This window comes from Triturus cristatus, chromosome 11 (assembly GCF_964204655.1).
Source record: "Triturus cristatus chromosome 11, aTriCri1.1, whole genome shotgun sequence".
Classification (NCBI taxonomy): domain Eukaryota; kingdom Metazoa; phylum Chordata; class Amphibia; order Caudata; family Salamandridae; genus Triturus; species Triturus cristatus.
Genome location: NC_140594.1, coordinates 1,111,838,681 through 1,111,853,743, shown reverse-complemented (window position 1 = coordinate 1,111,853,743; position 15,063 = coordinate 1,111,838,681). Strand labels below are relative to the sequence as shown.

Sequence of the window (15,063 nt, the reverse complement as noted above, 5' to 3'; positions counted from 1 at the left end):
CCTCGGATACCTCAACAGCTTCAGGAGGTTGGTAGCGGAAACGGACTGGCCCGAGTCAAAATAGTCAGCCATCTTTTACCGGGGATTAATGGAAGAACTGAAGGACGTCATCGCACAAATAGACCCCCAACCTCGCACCTGTGCCGCGATGGTGGAGCTTGCCTCGCGGTTGGAATACCGCCTCCGAGAAAGAAAGGGGGACCATAGGCGGAAGGAAAGACCCCCTCCGTCCTCGGACCTGACGCGAGCGCCTGATCACGGGCATGCCCGGCCCGAGCCCATGGAGATAGGGGCAGTAAGAGCGTCCCTAACGTTGAGCGAGAGAGATTACCGCAGAAAACAGGGCCTCTGTCTGTACTGTGGCAAAAAAGGCCACTATCTCCGAGAATGCCCTGTGCGACCTAAGGTCGGGAGGCCTCGCGCAGGACAAGCCGCGGCAGTGACGGGAGATGGGGAGGCGGGAAACGCCCGGGCTTGAAGGACCACGAAGGGAAGCCTTCAAGCTACCACTCCATCCCTTCTGTAGAGGCTGACGCGGATGCAGAGCCAAATCACTTCTTCCTCACGCTTCAGGTCGAGATAGATCATACCACTCGGACCATTCGGGCCATGATCGATTCGGGGGCCACTGGCTGCTTTTTGGACGAGACCGAAGCCCAGAGGTTGGGAATCACTCTTCTCCCCAAACACACGCCTGAACTCGTCTATGCAGTAGACGGCAAGGAGTTGGACTCGGGGCCCATCTGCTATGTCACGCCAGCCCTCTGGATGACCATAGGGAAGACCCACGGCGAATGGCTGGCCTTGAACATCATCAAAGCTCCCCGGTGCAGGCTCATTCTGGGACTACCATGGTTGAGAAAGCACGAACCTACCATAGAGTGGTCGGCAAATACCCTTTCCTTTTGTGCCACCAGCCCCTCCGCTGGCCTCTCCGCAACACATCGCCACGGCAGCGGAGAAAGAAGTGGTTCTCCCGGCTTGGTATAGCTCCTATGCGGATGTCTTCGACAAACAAAGGGCCGAAGAGCTGCCACCCCATCGGGCATACGACTGCCGCATCGACCTATGTGAGACCGGCCTCACGGCGTTGCCCTCCCAATCATCCAGCCAACCTGCAACCACCCTCAAGACACGACATCTCCGACTCCGGCCGCCCCAGCCACCCAGATCCGAGGGCCGGCCAGAGCCCTGACAGACTCGACACCCTACCACGCATGTCCGACCGAGGGAGCGGGAACCCTCGAGCCAGACCCAAAGGCGCCAGCCCAGTCACACCTCGAGTCGCCTTCCCCGGGAAGACTCGATCGGCCACCAGGCCCCTGGGGAGCAGGCGCCTCCCCTGCCGAGCGTCTGGGGTCCCTCCCAGACCCACCTGAAAAGACCAAAGAAGTGAGCGGCAGGAAATCCCGCCGAACCCCCTCCGTCACCCCAGTCCCCCCTCTGCGAGGACCCCGGACTTCAAAGAGCAAGCGGAGTATAACAAGGGGTGCCGGAGAAACGAAGGTAGAGAAGACCTGGAACCATCCGAGCCTGCTGACGCTGTCGCGGCTCCTGAATGCTGAAGTCACCTGGGCCTGCTGAGTGACTCGCGGCCTCTTGCTATTGAACCATCTGAGCCCTGCTGACGAGGTCGCGGCTCCCGAGCACTGAACCACCTGGGCCTGCTGAGTGACTCGCGGCCTCTTGCTATTGAACCATCTGAGCCCTGCTGACGAGGTCGCGGCTCCCGAGCACTGAACCACCTGGGCCTGCTGAGTGACTCGCGGCCCCCAACTATTGAACCATCTGAGCCTTGCTGACGGAATCGCGGCTCCCGAACTCCGACCACCTGTGCCTGCTGAGAGACTCGCGGCGCTCCCCTTGAGGACGACTCGGTAAGAGATCGCCCAGAGAATCGACACCCTCCAGCTCGAGGATTGTGAGCTATCCGCAGGGTATTTCGCAGAGACACTATCTTGAAAGACTGTCCCGCTACCCCCATTCCCCACGACCGATTTGTGGTACTTTGTGCCACTGCTGTACTACTTGCATCTTGGATCATAAAGATCCCTTGAAAATCATCGATAAAAGAACCTATCGTCCTACAAAGAATACGTGTGGTGTCACTCTGTTCGTAGTGTATATCAGGGTGTGCGCACCAAGTTCGGCCTACGTGGGAGAGGTGGGTCAAAGGGGTGGGCAAGACGGGCATCGAACCCCCGTCCGGCGAACGCCTTTCCAACAACCTAGAACCCGGAGCTATCGTCCCCTGTTGCCGTGTCTATGCGCTCACGGGACCCGAAACGAGCCACCTCCGAGAGTACCTGGACACTTACCTCGCGTTGGGATTCATTCGCCCCTCTCGATCGCCCGCGGCCTCTCCGCTCTTCTTCATCCCGAAGGCCAACGGCGAGTTGCGCTGCTGCATTGACTACCGCGCACTCAATGCAGTGACAATAAAGAACCAATACCCCTTGCCGTTGATCCCAGTGCTACTCGAACAGGTCCGGGAGGCAGCCCTGTACACCAAGCTGGACCTACGTGGGGCGTACCACCTGGTTCGGATGAGAGAGGGCGACGAATGGAAGACGGCCTTCAAGACGCGATATGGGTTATTCGAATACCTTGTGATGCCCTTCGGGCTCTGCAACGCCCCTGCCGCCTTCCAGTTCTTCCTCAACGAGGCCTTAAGAGACTACCTGGACAAATCCGTCATAGTATACATCGACGACATCCTTATCTACTCGTCCACCTCAAAGGAACACGTCGTCCACGTGAAACAGGTCTTGCAAGCCCTTCGTGCACACCGATTATACTGTAAACTCACGAAGTGTGAATTCCACGTGACAACGGTGGAATTCCTGGGCGTTCTCCTGACCCCCGCCGGACAAGTCATGTCGGATCGGAAAGTGCAAGCCGTGGTGGAGTCGCCTCCACCCACAACTGTCAAGGAAGTTCAGAGCTTCCTCGGCTTCTCCAATTTCTACCGGCGCTTTATCCACCATTTCTCCCAACTGGTGGCCCCTCTCACGAGACTGACCCGCAAAGGCGTTCCGTTTTCTTGGCAACCCGAGGCGCAAAGGGCGTTCGAGCAGCTCAAGACAGCTTTCACCACCGCCCCTGTCCTGCGCCACGCCAAACCCGAACTCCCGTTCATAGTGGAGGCGGACGCTTCTGACATCGCTGTAGGGGCGGTACTGTCATAGAGGCATCCAGACACCGGCCACCTCCATCCCGTGGCCTACATGTCCAGGAAACTCAACCCCGCCGAAAAGAACTACACAATCGCCGAGAAGGAACTGCTGGCCATAAGGGAAGCCTTCCTGGAATGGAGACACTGGCTGAAGGGGGCGCAACACCAGGTAACGGTTTATACCGACCATCGCAACCTCCAGTTTTAACGGTCTGCTCGGCATCTCACTCCCAGACAACAACGGTGGATGCTCTTCTTCGCGGAGTACCACTTCCTCGTCACGTTCCGACCAGGAACCCAGAACCAAAAAGCGGATGCCTTGTCCCGCCAGGGCATGGCCTGTCTCCCCTTGGCCGACACGGAACGGGCCATCATTACCCCCGACAACGTGGTGGGAGGAGTGAAAACAGAATCGTTCCTAGACGGAGTGAAACGTGGAATCAGAACGTTCGCTTGGTCGCCCTGGTTACGCAGCCACAGGGAGTGGCGTATGCAGCAAGGCCTCCCCCTGTGTGGATCCCGGGTTCTGGTCCCTACTCTCCCCCTCCGAAGACTCGTGTTCGGTTGGTGTCACGATGCCCCCAGCGCTGGCCACATGGGTGGCTCTAAAACCCTGGAGAAGGTACTGCGACAGTTCTGGTGGCCGTCGGTCCGGCCGGATGTCTTTCGATGGGTCAAGAACTGCACCATTTGCGCCCAGATGAAAACCGACCACTGTAAACAACAAGGCCTCCTGCGTCCGCTGCCAACCCCTATGACTCCGTGGGAGAAGATCTCCGTTGATTTCGTAGTAGGACTACCTAAAGATCAGAACTGCACGGCTATTGTGGTCGTCATCGATTACCTCACCAAGATGGGGCATTTCATAGCGTGCAAGCAGATACCCACGGCAGGTGCCTTGGCAAAACTCATGTTAAAAGAGATCGTGAGGCTCCACGGCCTTCCCTTGGAAATCGTGTCGGACAGGGGGTCCCAATTCACCGCCCGTTTTTGGAAGGTCTGGTGCACCGAGTTGGGTATTCAATCGTCCCTCTCCACAAGCTTTCATCCCCAATCCGATGGCCAAACCGAGCGCCTCAACCAAACCCTGAAGCAGTACCTCCGATGCTACGTGAACAAAGCCACTGAAGCCTGGGTGGATTGGTTATGGGTAGCTGAGATAGCGTACAACAGCACCGTCCATGCATCCACACGACACTCTACCTTCTACCTCTCTTCTGGGTTTCACCCTCGTTTCACCCCTTTTTTGCTCCCTCGCTCAGGCGTCACTCTGCCCGATCTCCAACACCGACTCGCGCAGATACGCTCGACCCTCACAACAGCCCGCGAAAACCTCCGTTTAGCAAAGGAGAGGTACAAGGCGCAGGCCGACAAGCACCGTAGGCCCAATCCCGTGTACCGTAAGGGGGATAAAGTGTGGTTGTCCACAAGAAACATCACCTTCAGAAAACCCAGTGTGTTCAACCCCGAGTACATAGGCCCCTATTCAGTGGTTCGTCACGTCAACCCCGTGGCCGTGCAGCTCCGTCTCCCGGCGCACATGCGCATACACCCCGTATTCCACGTCTCGTTGCTCAAACCCTCGCTCTGTCCTGTGAAGCGAGTCCCTCCTCCGGTGTGGGTGCAGCACGAGCGGGAATACGTGGTGGAGAGGGTACTTGCTTCCAAGCTAGTGCGGGGCCGGGTGTGGTACCTCTTGGCATGGAAGGGGTATGGTCCAGAGGAGCATTCCTGGGAGCCGGCGACGGCAATCCACGCCCCCCGCCTGGTGGCTGCTTTTCACCGCCGCTGTCCGGATAAGCCCGGTGCTCCTCGCTGCGCGTGACTTGGTGGGGGGAGAGGGGTGTACTGTCAGGTGGCGAGAACCGGCAGCGCGCCTCTCGCATCACCGCAACGCCTTCCCGACCGAACGAACTCCAGGGGAACTACATTTCCCAGAACGCCCGGCGGAACACGTCCCACGTGTCCTGCGCCGAGCGCGACAGCGGTTAAAACAGCCAACGAACAACGAGCGGTGCCGATGATTCCTGCCAGCCCAGTGTACTCTCGTGGTTTGGAAGCAACGTTCCGGTCCTGTGTCCTCGGCTTCACCCTCGTCCTTCGTGTCCTGACACCCCGGCTCCAGCGGTGCGTCCTCGCTGCCTCTTCCGACGCGAGAACGACCTCGGGGAGCTCCCCAGCCTCAGCGTTCCAGACTCCCGGAAGTTATTACCGGCGCTCCTCTGCCCACAGCTCACCGGGTCCAGAGTGGTAGCGCGAAGGTGAAAACCTCGCCGGCGATCTCCGACGCTGGTACGCGTCTGAAGGCCCTCAACGTTCCCGTTTTGTTCCTGAAGACCACTTACGCGCTCCTCTGCCCACGGAGTGCCGGGTCCAGAGTGGCAGCGCGAACAGGTGCGCTCCTCTGCCCACGGAGTGCCGGGTCCAGAGTAGAAGCGCGAACACGGGCGCTCCTCTGCCCATGGAGTTCCGGGTTCAGAGTGGCAGCGCCCGCTCCGTTTTTAGTGCTGCACAACTGTGAGTACTGTTATTTCCTTTTAGCCTTCAGGGAGGCTGCTTTCTTTGTTAGTGACCCTGATCCAGGACGCGCTCTGGGACATTAAGCACTGCCGTATAAGTGCTGGTCTTTGCTCCCAGAAGAGCCGCGCCCCTTTGCCTTTCAGAACCCGTTTCAAGGGTCCGCTCTGGCACTACGGCTGTAAGCCAGTGCTTGCGTTCAACTGAGCTGCAAGCCACCCCAGGCCGGAGAACCCCCCTTCACACGGGTGGGAAGGTAGCAGGTGAGAACTCACTACAGAGAGGAGGGGAGGCAACGGGAGGGTCACTACTGACGTGTGTCTTATGGTGTGCTTGTTTCGTTCTAGGTCCCTCTCCCAGCTGCTCCTTCCCTTCCTTCCCTCGCCCACCTGTCTTCATAGTCCGTGTGTGTTACACATTTTCCGGACTGGGGACGGATGGGAGGTGGACCCCATTTAAGCATCAGCGTCATCCTGAGGAGAGATTTCCCCGGCCATCGTGACAGGGAGTCCATAGACGAATACGTAGCAGCGTTGAAGAAATTGGCAGTCACGTGTAAATTCGGTACATTACACGATGAATTCATCAAAGATCAAATTGTCATGCACACCACGACGATCCAGGACAAGCTGTGGGTAAATGGAGAGGCGACCCTGAAGGAAGTCATAGCCATGGTGAAAAAAGCGGAGCTATCAAAAAGATGTGCGGAGGCGGCAAAAAAAGAGACAGCCGCCAGGCCCATGGTGAACAAAGTCATGGAGGCAGAACCACCGGAAAGAGGCAAGGGAGCAACAGGGGACACAAGGGCACAGGCCAAATGGACGTCCAGACCAGCACCGGCGAAGAAACCTGGCAATGAAGGCAAGAACACGTGTTACAGGTGCGGCAGTCTGTCTCATCCAGCCTATGATAAGCGGTGTCCAGCCTTTCGTGCCAAATGCATGTTTTGTGGGATCGTAGGGCACTACGAGAAAGTCGGCGAAAGCAAAAAAGAGCGGCAGTCAAGTACATCGCACAAGAGTCAGATGTGGAAGGAGAAGGCGAAGAAGAAGAAGACAGCGTGTTGTGCACAGAAGAACACATACTAGGGATCAACTGCAACCGCTCCAAGAAACCCCAATGCGACCTAGTGATAGGAGGAATACCGATAAAGATGGGAGCAGATTCCGGATCCCCGTACACCATAATACAACGGACGTTGTGGGACAAACACTTCAAAGACCACCTGGGGCACCACCTGGAACCCCCGGATATTCGTCCAGTCATATTCACAGGTGACCCCGTTCCCATGGTAGGATACCGAAGTCTGAAATTTGAATTCAAGTAACAGAGTGCAAGATGCAAACTACACGTGGCAGAGAAAGGTCCTTCGGTCCTAGGGTGGATCGACCAAGGAGATTTGGGAATACAGTTGAACCCTGGTGGCACCACACAAGTTCTGATGACCAGCGACGAACAACAATCGGACGTCGGAAAAGTGAAGGAAGAATTTCCCACCGTTTTCGGAGGCAAGGTTGGCAAATTGACTAAATTCACACACAAGATCGATCTCAAGACGGATGCGAAACCGGTGTGCCACAAAGTGAGAAATGTCCCACAGGCGATCAGAGACAAAGTACAACAGGAATTACGCAGACTAGAAGATAACGGCATCATTGAACCGATAATTAGAGCAGAGTGGTTGGCACCGTTGGTGGTAGCAATGAAGCCAAACGGCAAGGTGCGTCTGTGTGTGGACTTGAGGGAATTAAACAAAAACATAATTGTAGAAAAATTCCCACTACCAAGGACAGACGAGATGCTGGCAAAAACCAAGGGGGTGAAATGGTTCTCAAGCATCGACCTCACCTCAGCCTACCATCAAATAGCCCTACACCATACATGCCGGAAATTAACATCGTTCATAACCCCCTTCGGGTGCTATCAGTTTCGCAGGATGCCATTTGGACTGGCCTCGGCAGCAGCCGTATTTCAGAAACTTATGCACAAGCTGTTCAAGGAAGTAGAAGGAGTTCAGTACTTCCAAGACGACATCTAGGTGATGGGCATGGACAAAGCAGACCATGATGTCAAGTTGCCCAAAGTCCTACATGTCTTGGAACGCAACGGACTCACTGGGGAGTGGGACAAGTGCCGGTTTGGAATGACATCTGTCACATACTTTGGTCATGAGATCAGCGACCAAGGCATCACACCTAAACAATCCAATGTCAAAGCGATATGTGATACACCACCCCCGGGAACCAAGGAAGAAGTCAGGTCATTCCTTGGCATGGCCGAGTTTTACAGCAAATTTGTACAGCATTTCGCCACCAAGACACACCACTTGCGACAACTCCTCCGGGACAAGACAACCTTCGAGTGGACGGAGGAGACACAAGAAGAATTCCAGAAGCTCAAAGAGGACATCAGCACAGCAGTTCCTCTGTGTGGATATGATCAGCAAGCTAGATCAGTATTAACGACGGATGCGAGTGAAAGGGGCCTAGGAGCGGTCCTAATGCAAGAGACAAAAAGTGGAGAACTGGCCACCCTCAGCTTTGCATCCAGATCGTTGTCACCTACGGAACAGAAGTACAGTGTAATAGAAAAGGAGATGTTGGCGGCAGTCTGGGCCATGGAAATGTTCCGCCAGTTCTTATGGGGCACGAGATTCAGGCTAAGAACAGACAATAAGCCTCTGGTCGAAGTCCTCACATCATCGGGACATGCAAATGTGACCCCCGGCATCACGAAGATGACCTTGAAACTATTGGACTACAGGTATGATGTAGAACACATCCCGGGAACCAAAAATAAAGTAGCAGACTATCTCAGTCAAGCCTCAGCCATGGAGGAAGCTCCACGCGTTCCGAGGATGAAGATACCAGAGTGGCATTCACGGAGGATCACAAACGAGTGATAAGCGAACAGGAGTGGAAGGAAGCGTACGAGAATGACTCAGACATCGGGGGGTCAAGCAGTTCATACTAAGAGGATGGCCAGAGAAGAGGCACGTGGAGGCAGCGCTCAGGAAATTCTTTGAAGTGAGAGAGGAATTATCGGTTTGTGACCGAGGGATCTTCCTGCGGAGAGGAGAAAAGGTAGTTCCTCCCAACACGTTGGTGCCCCATTTACATGCCCTTATACATGAAGGACACCTGGGCATTGTGAAGACGAAGCTCAGGGCGAATCAGATGTACTGGTGGCCGACTATGGATAGCCAGATAGAAAGGCACGTGCGTGAGTGCGAATAATGCCAAAGAGCGGACAAGTCCCAAAGCCTGATGCGACCACACTTAGGAAAATTTGACAACCCCGCTAACCCTTGGGAGGATCTGTCGATAGACATCTTGGGTCCAATATTGGATGCTCAGGGAGTCCAGAAATATGTGGTGGTACTCGTAGACCGGTACTCCAAGTGGCCAGAGGTTGACATACAGGAAGACCTGGACACCGACAAAATATTAAAGTTTCTAACAACCATTTTCCTTAGAGAAGGTATTCCACGCTCCCTCCTAAGTGACAATGGGCCTCAGTTCACATCGGAAAAATGGAAGGCGTACATGGGAAGGAATGGTATAAAGGTCAAACACATATCCATATATCATCCAGCGGGAAACGGTCTAGCCGCGAGGTTCAATAGAGTCATCATGCGTTCGGTACAGTCAGCGATCGGAGCCGGGAAGGACTGGGAAAAAGAATTAAAGTGCATGTTGTGGGCATACAGGATTACCCCGACCAGCACAGGATACAGCCCCTTCCAGATCCTAAGAGGCCGAGACCCATTCACGAAGGACAATGTTGCATGGAAGGAGCGCACTATCACGAACAAGTGGTCTCCAGCAGTAGTGCACCACAATCTGGTAAAGGCGCAAAGAATATATACTGAACACTTCAATAGAAGACGAAATGTCAAGGAGACGGAGTTAGAGAGAGGAGAGTGGGTTCGAGTCAAACTAGCCCAGTTAAGAAGGAAAGGTGACAGCAAGTTCAGTGCACCAATGCAAGTGGAAGAGGTTTACAACGGAGCAGCCCTGCTGAGCGATGGGAAAGTTTGGTCTCAGGACAGGATGTCCAAATGCAACAAGATATTACGATGGAATGAAAGAGATAGTGGACAGACCGTAACTCTCCAGACTCAAGATACTGATGTCAATCCGGTGGGAGAAGGAACAGGAAATACTAGAGAAAGAGAGAGAGAGGAAGAAGTAGAGATGGGGAGTGATCCTGGTGCCTTGGAACTCTCGGGAAGCACCAGTGGATCGCCTCGTAGAGGAGTTCCCCTGAGTATAGAAAGAAGTGGAGCAAGAAATTCCCAAGATGTTGCCGTGTACACTTCCAGTACTCCTGTGAGGCGTACCCGCACCGGCAGAGCTGTGGTAAGACCGTTGAAGTACAGAGACTTTGAGATGGGAGACGGGAATGAACCCACCAGCAGGTAGACTGTGAGACATTATCTTATGTGTGAAATGTATATCCATGAAGGAGGGAGATATGTAGCGTTGCGCTCTAGTCTTCACGGTGTGATGTGATGACGTAGAGCGCGATGGCCATTTTAGGTGCGCGACACAGAGCGCGGAGTCCGCAAGCAAAGCGGAGGTCTCCCGGCGCTCTCCCGATTGTGTATCACAAATAAATATAATCATACTTACCTGCAACTTATGGTGTGAAAGAGTTCTTCCTCCCAGGAGACCCACAACTTTACAATTTATTTCAATACATGAACTTTTCTAGTAATCTACAACTACTTTTCTACTATTTAAATGAACTTTTCTACTACTTAATTGACTTCTGTCAAAACAGTAGTGTATTGTTAAACATACTTACTACCCCTGACTAGGCGTCGAAGCGCTTTTTGGCCTGTAGCACTTCTAATCCACAACCCAATATTCACAATGATAATAAACGTCTGTTCATTAAAATATTTCTTCCCTTCCACAACACACCTTTACAACGACGGCCGTTTATTTAACGGTTCTGCTACCTGTTAGAATGAATTCGTCGGGGTACGTGTCCTTGTTGTCTTTTTTCTGTTTCTATGGAAAGGACGCCCTACTATTCCCTTCTACAACGTTTTTCAGTGTGGCTCATCTGAGGAAAGATGCGTGAAACTCTAGCGCAGGCGCACGCAATTGTCGGGTGCGGGTCGGTAAAGGTAAGGCGCATGCGCAGTAAAGACGACTCGTGCATGGTCCTTGGACACGACGCGTGCGCAGTGGAAGTTTGTCTTTGGCAGGACAAGCTAGCGGAAGTGCGTCATTAGGCGGCGCCCCCGTGAGTTGCAGATGACTACGAAGCCGGCCGGAGAGAGTTTGACATGGCGAGCATCGTGGATATTCTGAGCGATGAGTTTCCCGGCTTGGATTCAGAGGTGCTACAATATGTGACTGGTAAGGAGCGCGGGCAGGTCGGCGAATAGTCTGAAAAGTAGAAGTAGGGTAAAGGAATGAATCATTTAAGAATGAAAAGCGGCAGTGTATGATAGGTCAGACATTAGATGGGAAAACATTGTGGAAGGTAAGGTGGGAAGCATTGGGGCCTAATCGGAGGTAGAGAGCACAGTCTGTGACAAGTGAGGAGATGACATGAAGGGGAGGTAGTGTGCCTCAGTTAGAGGCCAAGTGCAATGAGTGACAGTTGAACAGAGGGTAGCAGTCTTCATCTTCTGAAGACGATTTCTGTATGTTGTCTAGCAGTATAGCCTGGGGACAGGTAGGCAGTGTATCACATGTGAGGAGGGCAAATGTGTGGCAAGAGAAACATTTAGATAACTTGAAAAGGGGAACGAAGATGAGAGGCGCTATGTTACTTGGAAAGGAAACAGGACGTGACATTAGAGTGAGTGTGTGACAGGCGAGATACCTGTAAAACTCGGAGTTTAGTTTCGAATAGTTGCAAGACATTCTCATCCTTTTACTATTGTATTGTTCTTGACCACTGAGCGAGATTGATGAAACATAAGGGGGCGACAAATGCCAGAATATTTCTGGGCCATTTTCATGACTCATGCCTACAAAAAATACCAGTGCCTAAGACGTTTGAGATCTGCACTCCATCACTTTTTGCCTCCCATTAATTCTGCTGTCCTTAAACATGGCCTTATTCAGCAGTGACTGCTTCAGGTCACTTAAGACATCTTATACCTGGACTAGTAAATCAGCCTGGAATAATTTTTCCATCAATCTTCACGTTTCTAAAGAAGTAGCTGTGCTTATGAGTCTGTTGCTTGCATCTGTGCATTGCCTACTTCAAAAGTCCATAATTTCTTTTCCCAATGTAGAAAATAATGAATGAATAAGATGTACTTGTAGAGCGCGCGGCCACTGCAAGAAGTCCTGGTGCTGAATTCGTGCCTATTTTGGGGTAACCTTGATGTGACCAACCTAGTGACATTTTTGTTCCATGGGGCATTACTCGCCAACACTATGCAGACGCAAGTGATTATAGCAAAGAGTTGTCCTACTTATCACCTCATGCTCTGCCTCATTTTCTTACAACTACAGACCGCATTTGTGCGGAGTCCAAGGCAGGAGTGAAGTATGAACTGCTTAGGAGAGAACGTGAGCATGCATGGATGTAGGAGGACCATAGAACTCCAGTGGAGCCATAAGGAGACCCTTACTGTGTGCCATAATAGCTGCAGAGGAGGTAAAGGTGTTCTCTGGAGCCTGGGGATGATCTCTGGACGTGCCTTGTTAGAGAGACCTTTGTAGTCTGTTACATCCAGGTCACCAGTGGAACCAGAAGTACAATAGTTTTTTGGTTCTTGGATGGTGTACATAAAATTGTGAGATAACATTAAAATTATATACATGTGTGCGGAAGAGGGGCCTTCCAAGCAATGGCAATTAATCGCTTAAAGAGAACCACCACCAGATCAACTAGCTTTATGTAGTGTCTGGTACGCTTAATTCATTTTGGTGATCCCCAAAAGACAGAGGAGCAGGTCTAGGGACAACTGGACATCAATCACCGCCAACACATGTTCCATCACATTCCCAAACCATAAGAATAAATGCAGCATCTATGTAACCGCATCTCGGGCACGCCAGGGACACCGCTTGAAACATTTTGTTTAGGCGGTGCGGTGTAAGGTAGGTTTGATGCAAGGAATTGAATGGACTTTAAATAGGCATTGCGCGACACCCGCTTCATCCTTTCCAAGGCTATGATCCATTACTTTGTGGTCAATTCCATTCCCAAGCAGTCATCCCATTTGGGTTTGCCTTGGGTCCGATATTCACTGTATAGTGAAGATCTATAACACTCCCTCCATTAAATATTTGATTGGATACTTGATAAACCACACAATTTTCTGTTTAATATAAATTTGATTATCCTCATTCAAGACTTGGACATTGCTTTTTACCTTCAAAACATCAGTAGCTTTAAAAAAGTAAATTGTGACAAAACTGTGTCGTCTGTTGCAGGTGTCATTCTTTAGGCTTGGACAACTATCAGAATCTACCTATGTCACATCATTGTTCTACATGTGACTAAAGTACCGAATGTACATGTGTTCTCTCTGATCACAGCAGTATTGTGTTATTTTTTGACCTATTAAATGGGTTTACTGAACAACTGTTTGACTTAATAAACACAACAAACTGCACAACTGTTTGATATCCTTTGTTAGTTAAAAGACTGTACCTGATTTCACTGCTTGGTATGCCCTCAACAAACAATAGACCAGGGATTGGTTATTGAAATGCTGGTTTGCTCTTCTTATGAAGTTGTTCCCATGTCTAGCTTTGTTTGATTTCTACTGTTGGCAGGAGAGCAGAAGTTTTAACAAGTAGTGGAAGTTTTTGATTCGTCCATAATGTACCGTTGGTGGCTATGGCAGCGAGAGCAGAGCAAGAAGAAACCTGCTGTAAAGTCTACTACCTTTCCTAATATTGTTAAAAAATAGTTTCCTGAAAGTAGATGGATTGATGACTGGCAGCCTTGGCGAATATTTGTTTTACCCTACAATTTTGGGTGGCATTCCAGAAGATAACTTAGGAAGCCCACCAAGTGAGGTGTGATACCTTATTTTGTATTTCCAGTCTGGCGCTCAAGTACCAATTGATGGATAAAAATAAATATAACTTGTTGTCTCTTTCATATTCATAATCATCTCCTGCTGATGTGGGGGGAAATGCTCACAGACGTGAATTCCTGCAAGTTGGGTGGTAAATAAAAATGATTTCACTACACAGATCACCCGATTAGGGATTACCAATCATGACCTAGTCCCGGGCCTTATGCTGAAAGTGCCATTCTGTGAATCATGTATTACACAATGCACACTTGTGGTGGACAAAACTCTTCTCTGCTTCTCACCTTGCTAGCACATTTTCATGGTTTTGACCAATGTGTTTCCCTAAGCATTTGAAAAGGTAGAAGGGGCATTGACAATCTTGCTCTAAGGTGAAGCCAATAAAGTGGTTTCAACAGAGGATCAGAAACTGTCTTTTTTTGGCTAATACTATTACCATTCTGTGTTTCCCCAAGACCCCCTGTGTAACTACTCTACTGCTCCGCCTGCATGTCAATTCACTATTAAAACACAGGGACACCGCAATAATGGCAAGGATGGCTGTCAATAATACTACCACATCATCCAGAAAACCTTATCTCCCTTTAAATTCGAATGTGTAGAATCTCAGTATATGATTTGTTCCTCACTCTGCAGCAAGACGTGTTGATGTAAATCGTTTTATTATTAGTTTCAGAAGTGTATACAATAGTATTGTACATCACACTAATTTATCCAACAGAAAATCCCCCATTTGAAAAATGTAAAGAATCCTCATCAGTGGTGCAAGTTCGTTAAATCCTTTTTCATGATGTCAGTGCACTTGGCAATGGATATTCTGTACCCATACCACCTTATTCAGTACACACATAAGACACAACCTATACTGGTATTGGGAAGATACTAATCCATATAAGTAGGGGTTTTCCTCCCTTCTAGTCTCTGTTTCTATTTGGTTATAATTGAGACATCTTCTCTCAGTAATGTTTATCAATATATCTCTAGGTTCACCAAATTGTCACCTTTAAATATTTTCGTGCTTCTAAGGTAAGCAATAGATGCCCCTTTTGGGCCAGTTTTTTTTTTTTTTTTAAACCTTTATTACAGAATGCAAAAGATATACAAAGATGGGCCTACAACCTTCAGGCCGGCCGCTAGCAAGCAATGGGAGCATAAAACACAGTTATGAAACACAAGCAGCAAGTGATAAAGGTCCCAGAAGTCAAAGGAAGCGTTGGCGGCCAAACCGTCCGGACCTCCCAAATGGCGGTTTCATTTTTTATGAGAAACGACATACAAATCCACAAGGCAGCAAAAGTCAAAGCAACATTATGGGCTCCCCTGGGGAGGACCCTACCGATCCACAGGA

The 15,063-nt window shown here is 50.9% G+C and overlaps 1 protein-coding gene and 1 long non-coding RNA gene across 2 annotated transcripts in view; one reads left to right on the top strand and one right to left on the bottom strand.

Annotated features, from left to right (window-relative positions):
• The window catches only part of LOC146786110 (uncharacterized), a 225,230-nt gene extending 214,469 nt beyond the window's left edge, over positions 1–10,761 (bottom strand). Inside the window, exon 1 of the long non-coding RNA XR_014970852.1 lies at positions 10,659–10,761. This is a non-coding gene — a long non-coding RNA (uncharacterized LOC146786110). The remainder of the gene's footprint in view (positions 1–10,658) is intronic.
• Positions 10,762–10,901: 140 nt separating this feature from the next.
• Positions 10,902–15,063, top strand: part of ABCF3 (ATP binding cassette subfamily F member 3) — a 127,466-nt gene continuing 123,304 nt past the window's right edge. Inside the window, exon 1 of the mRNA XM_085635605.1 lies at positions 10,902–11,064. Within this exon, the coding sequence (XP_085491731.1) occupies positions 10,992–11,064 (73 nt within the window). The 5' untranslated portion in view covers positions 10,902–10,991. The remainder of the gene's footprint in view (positions 11,065–15,063) is intronic.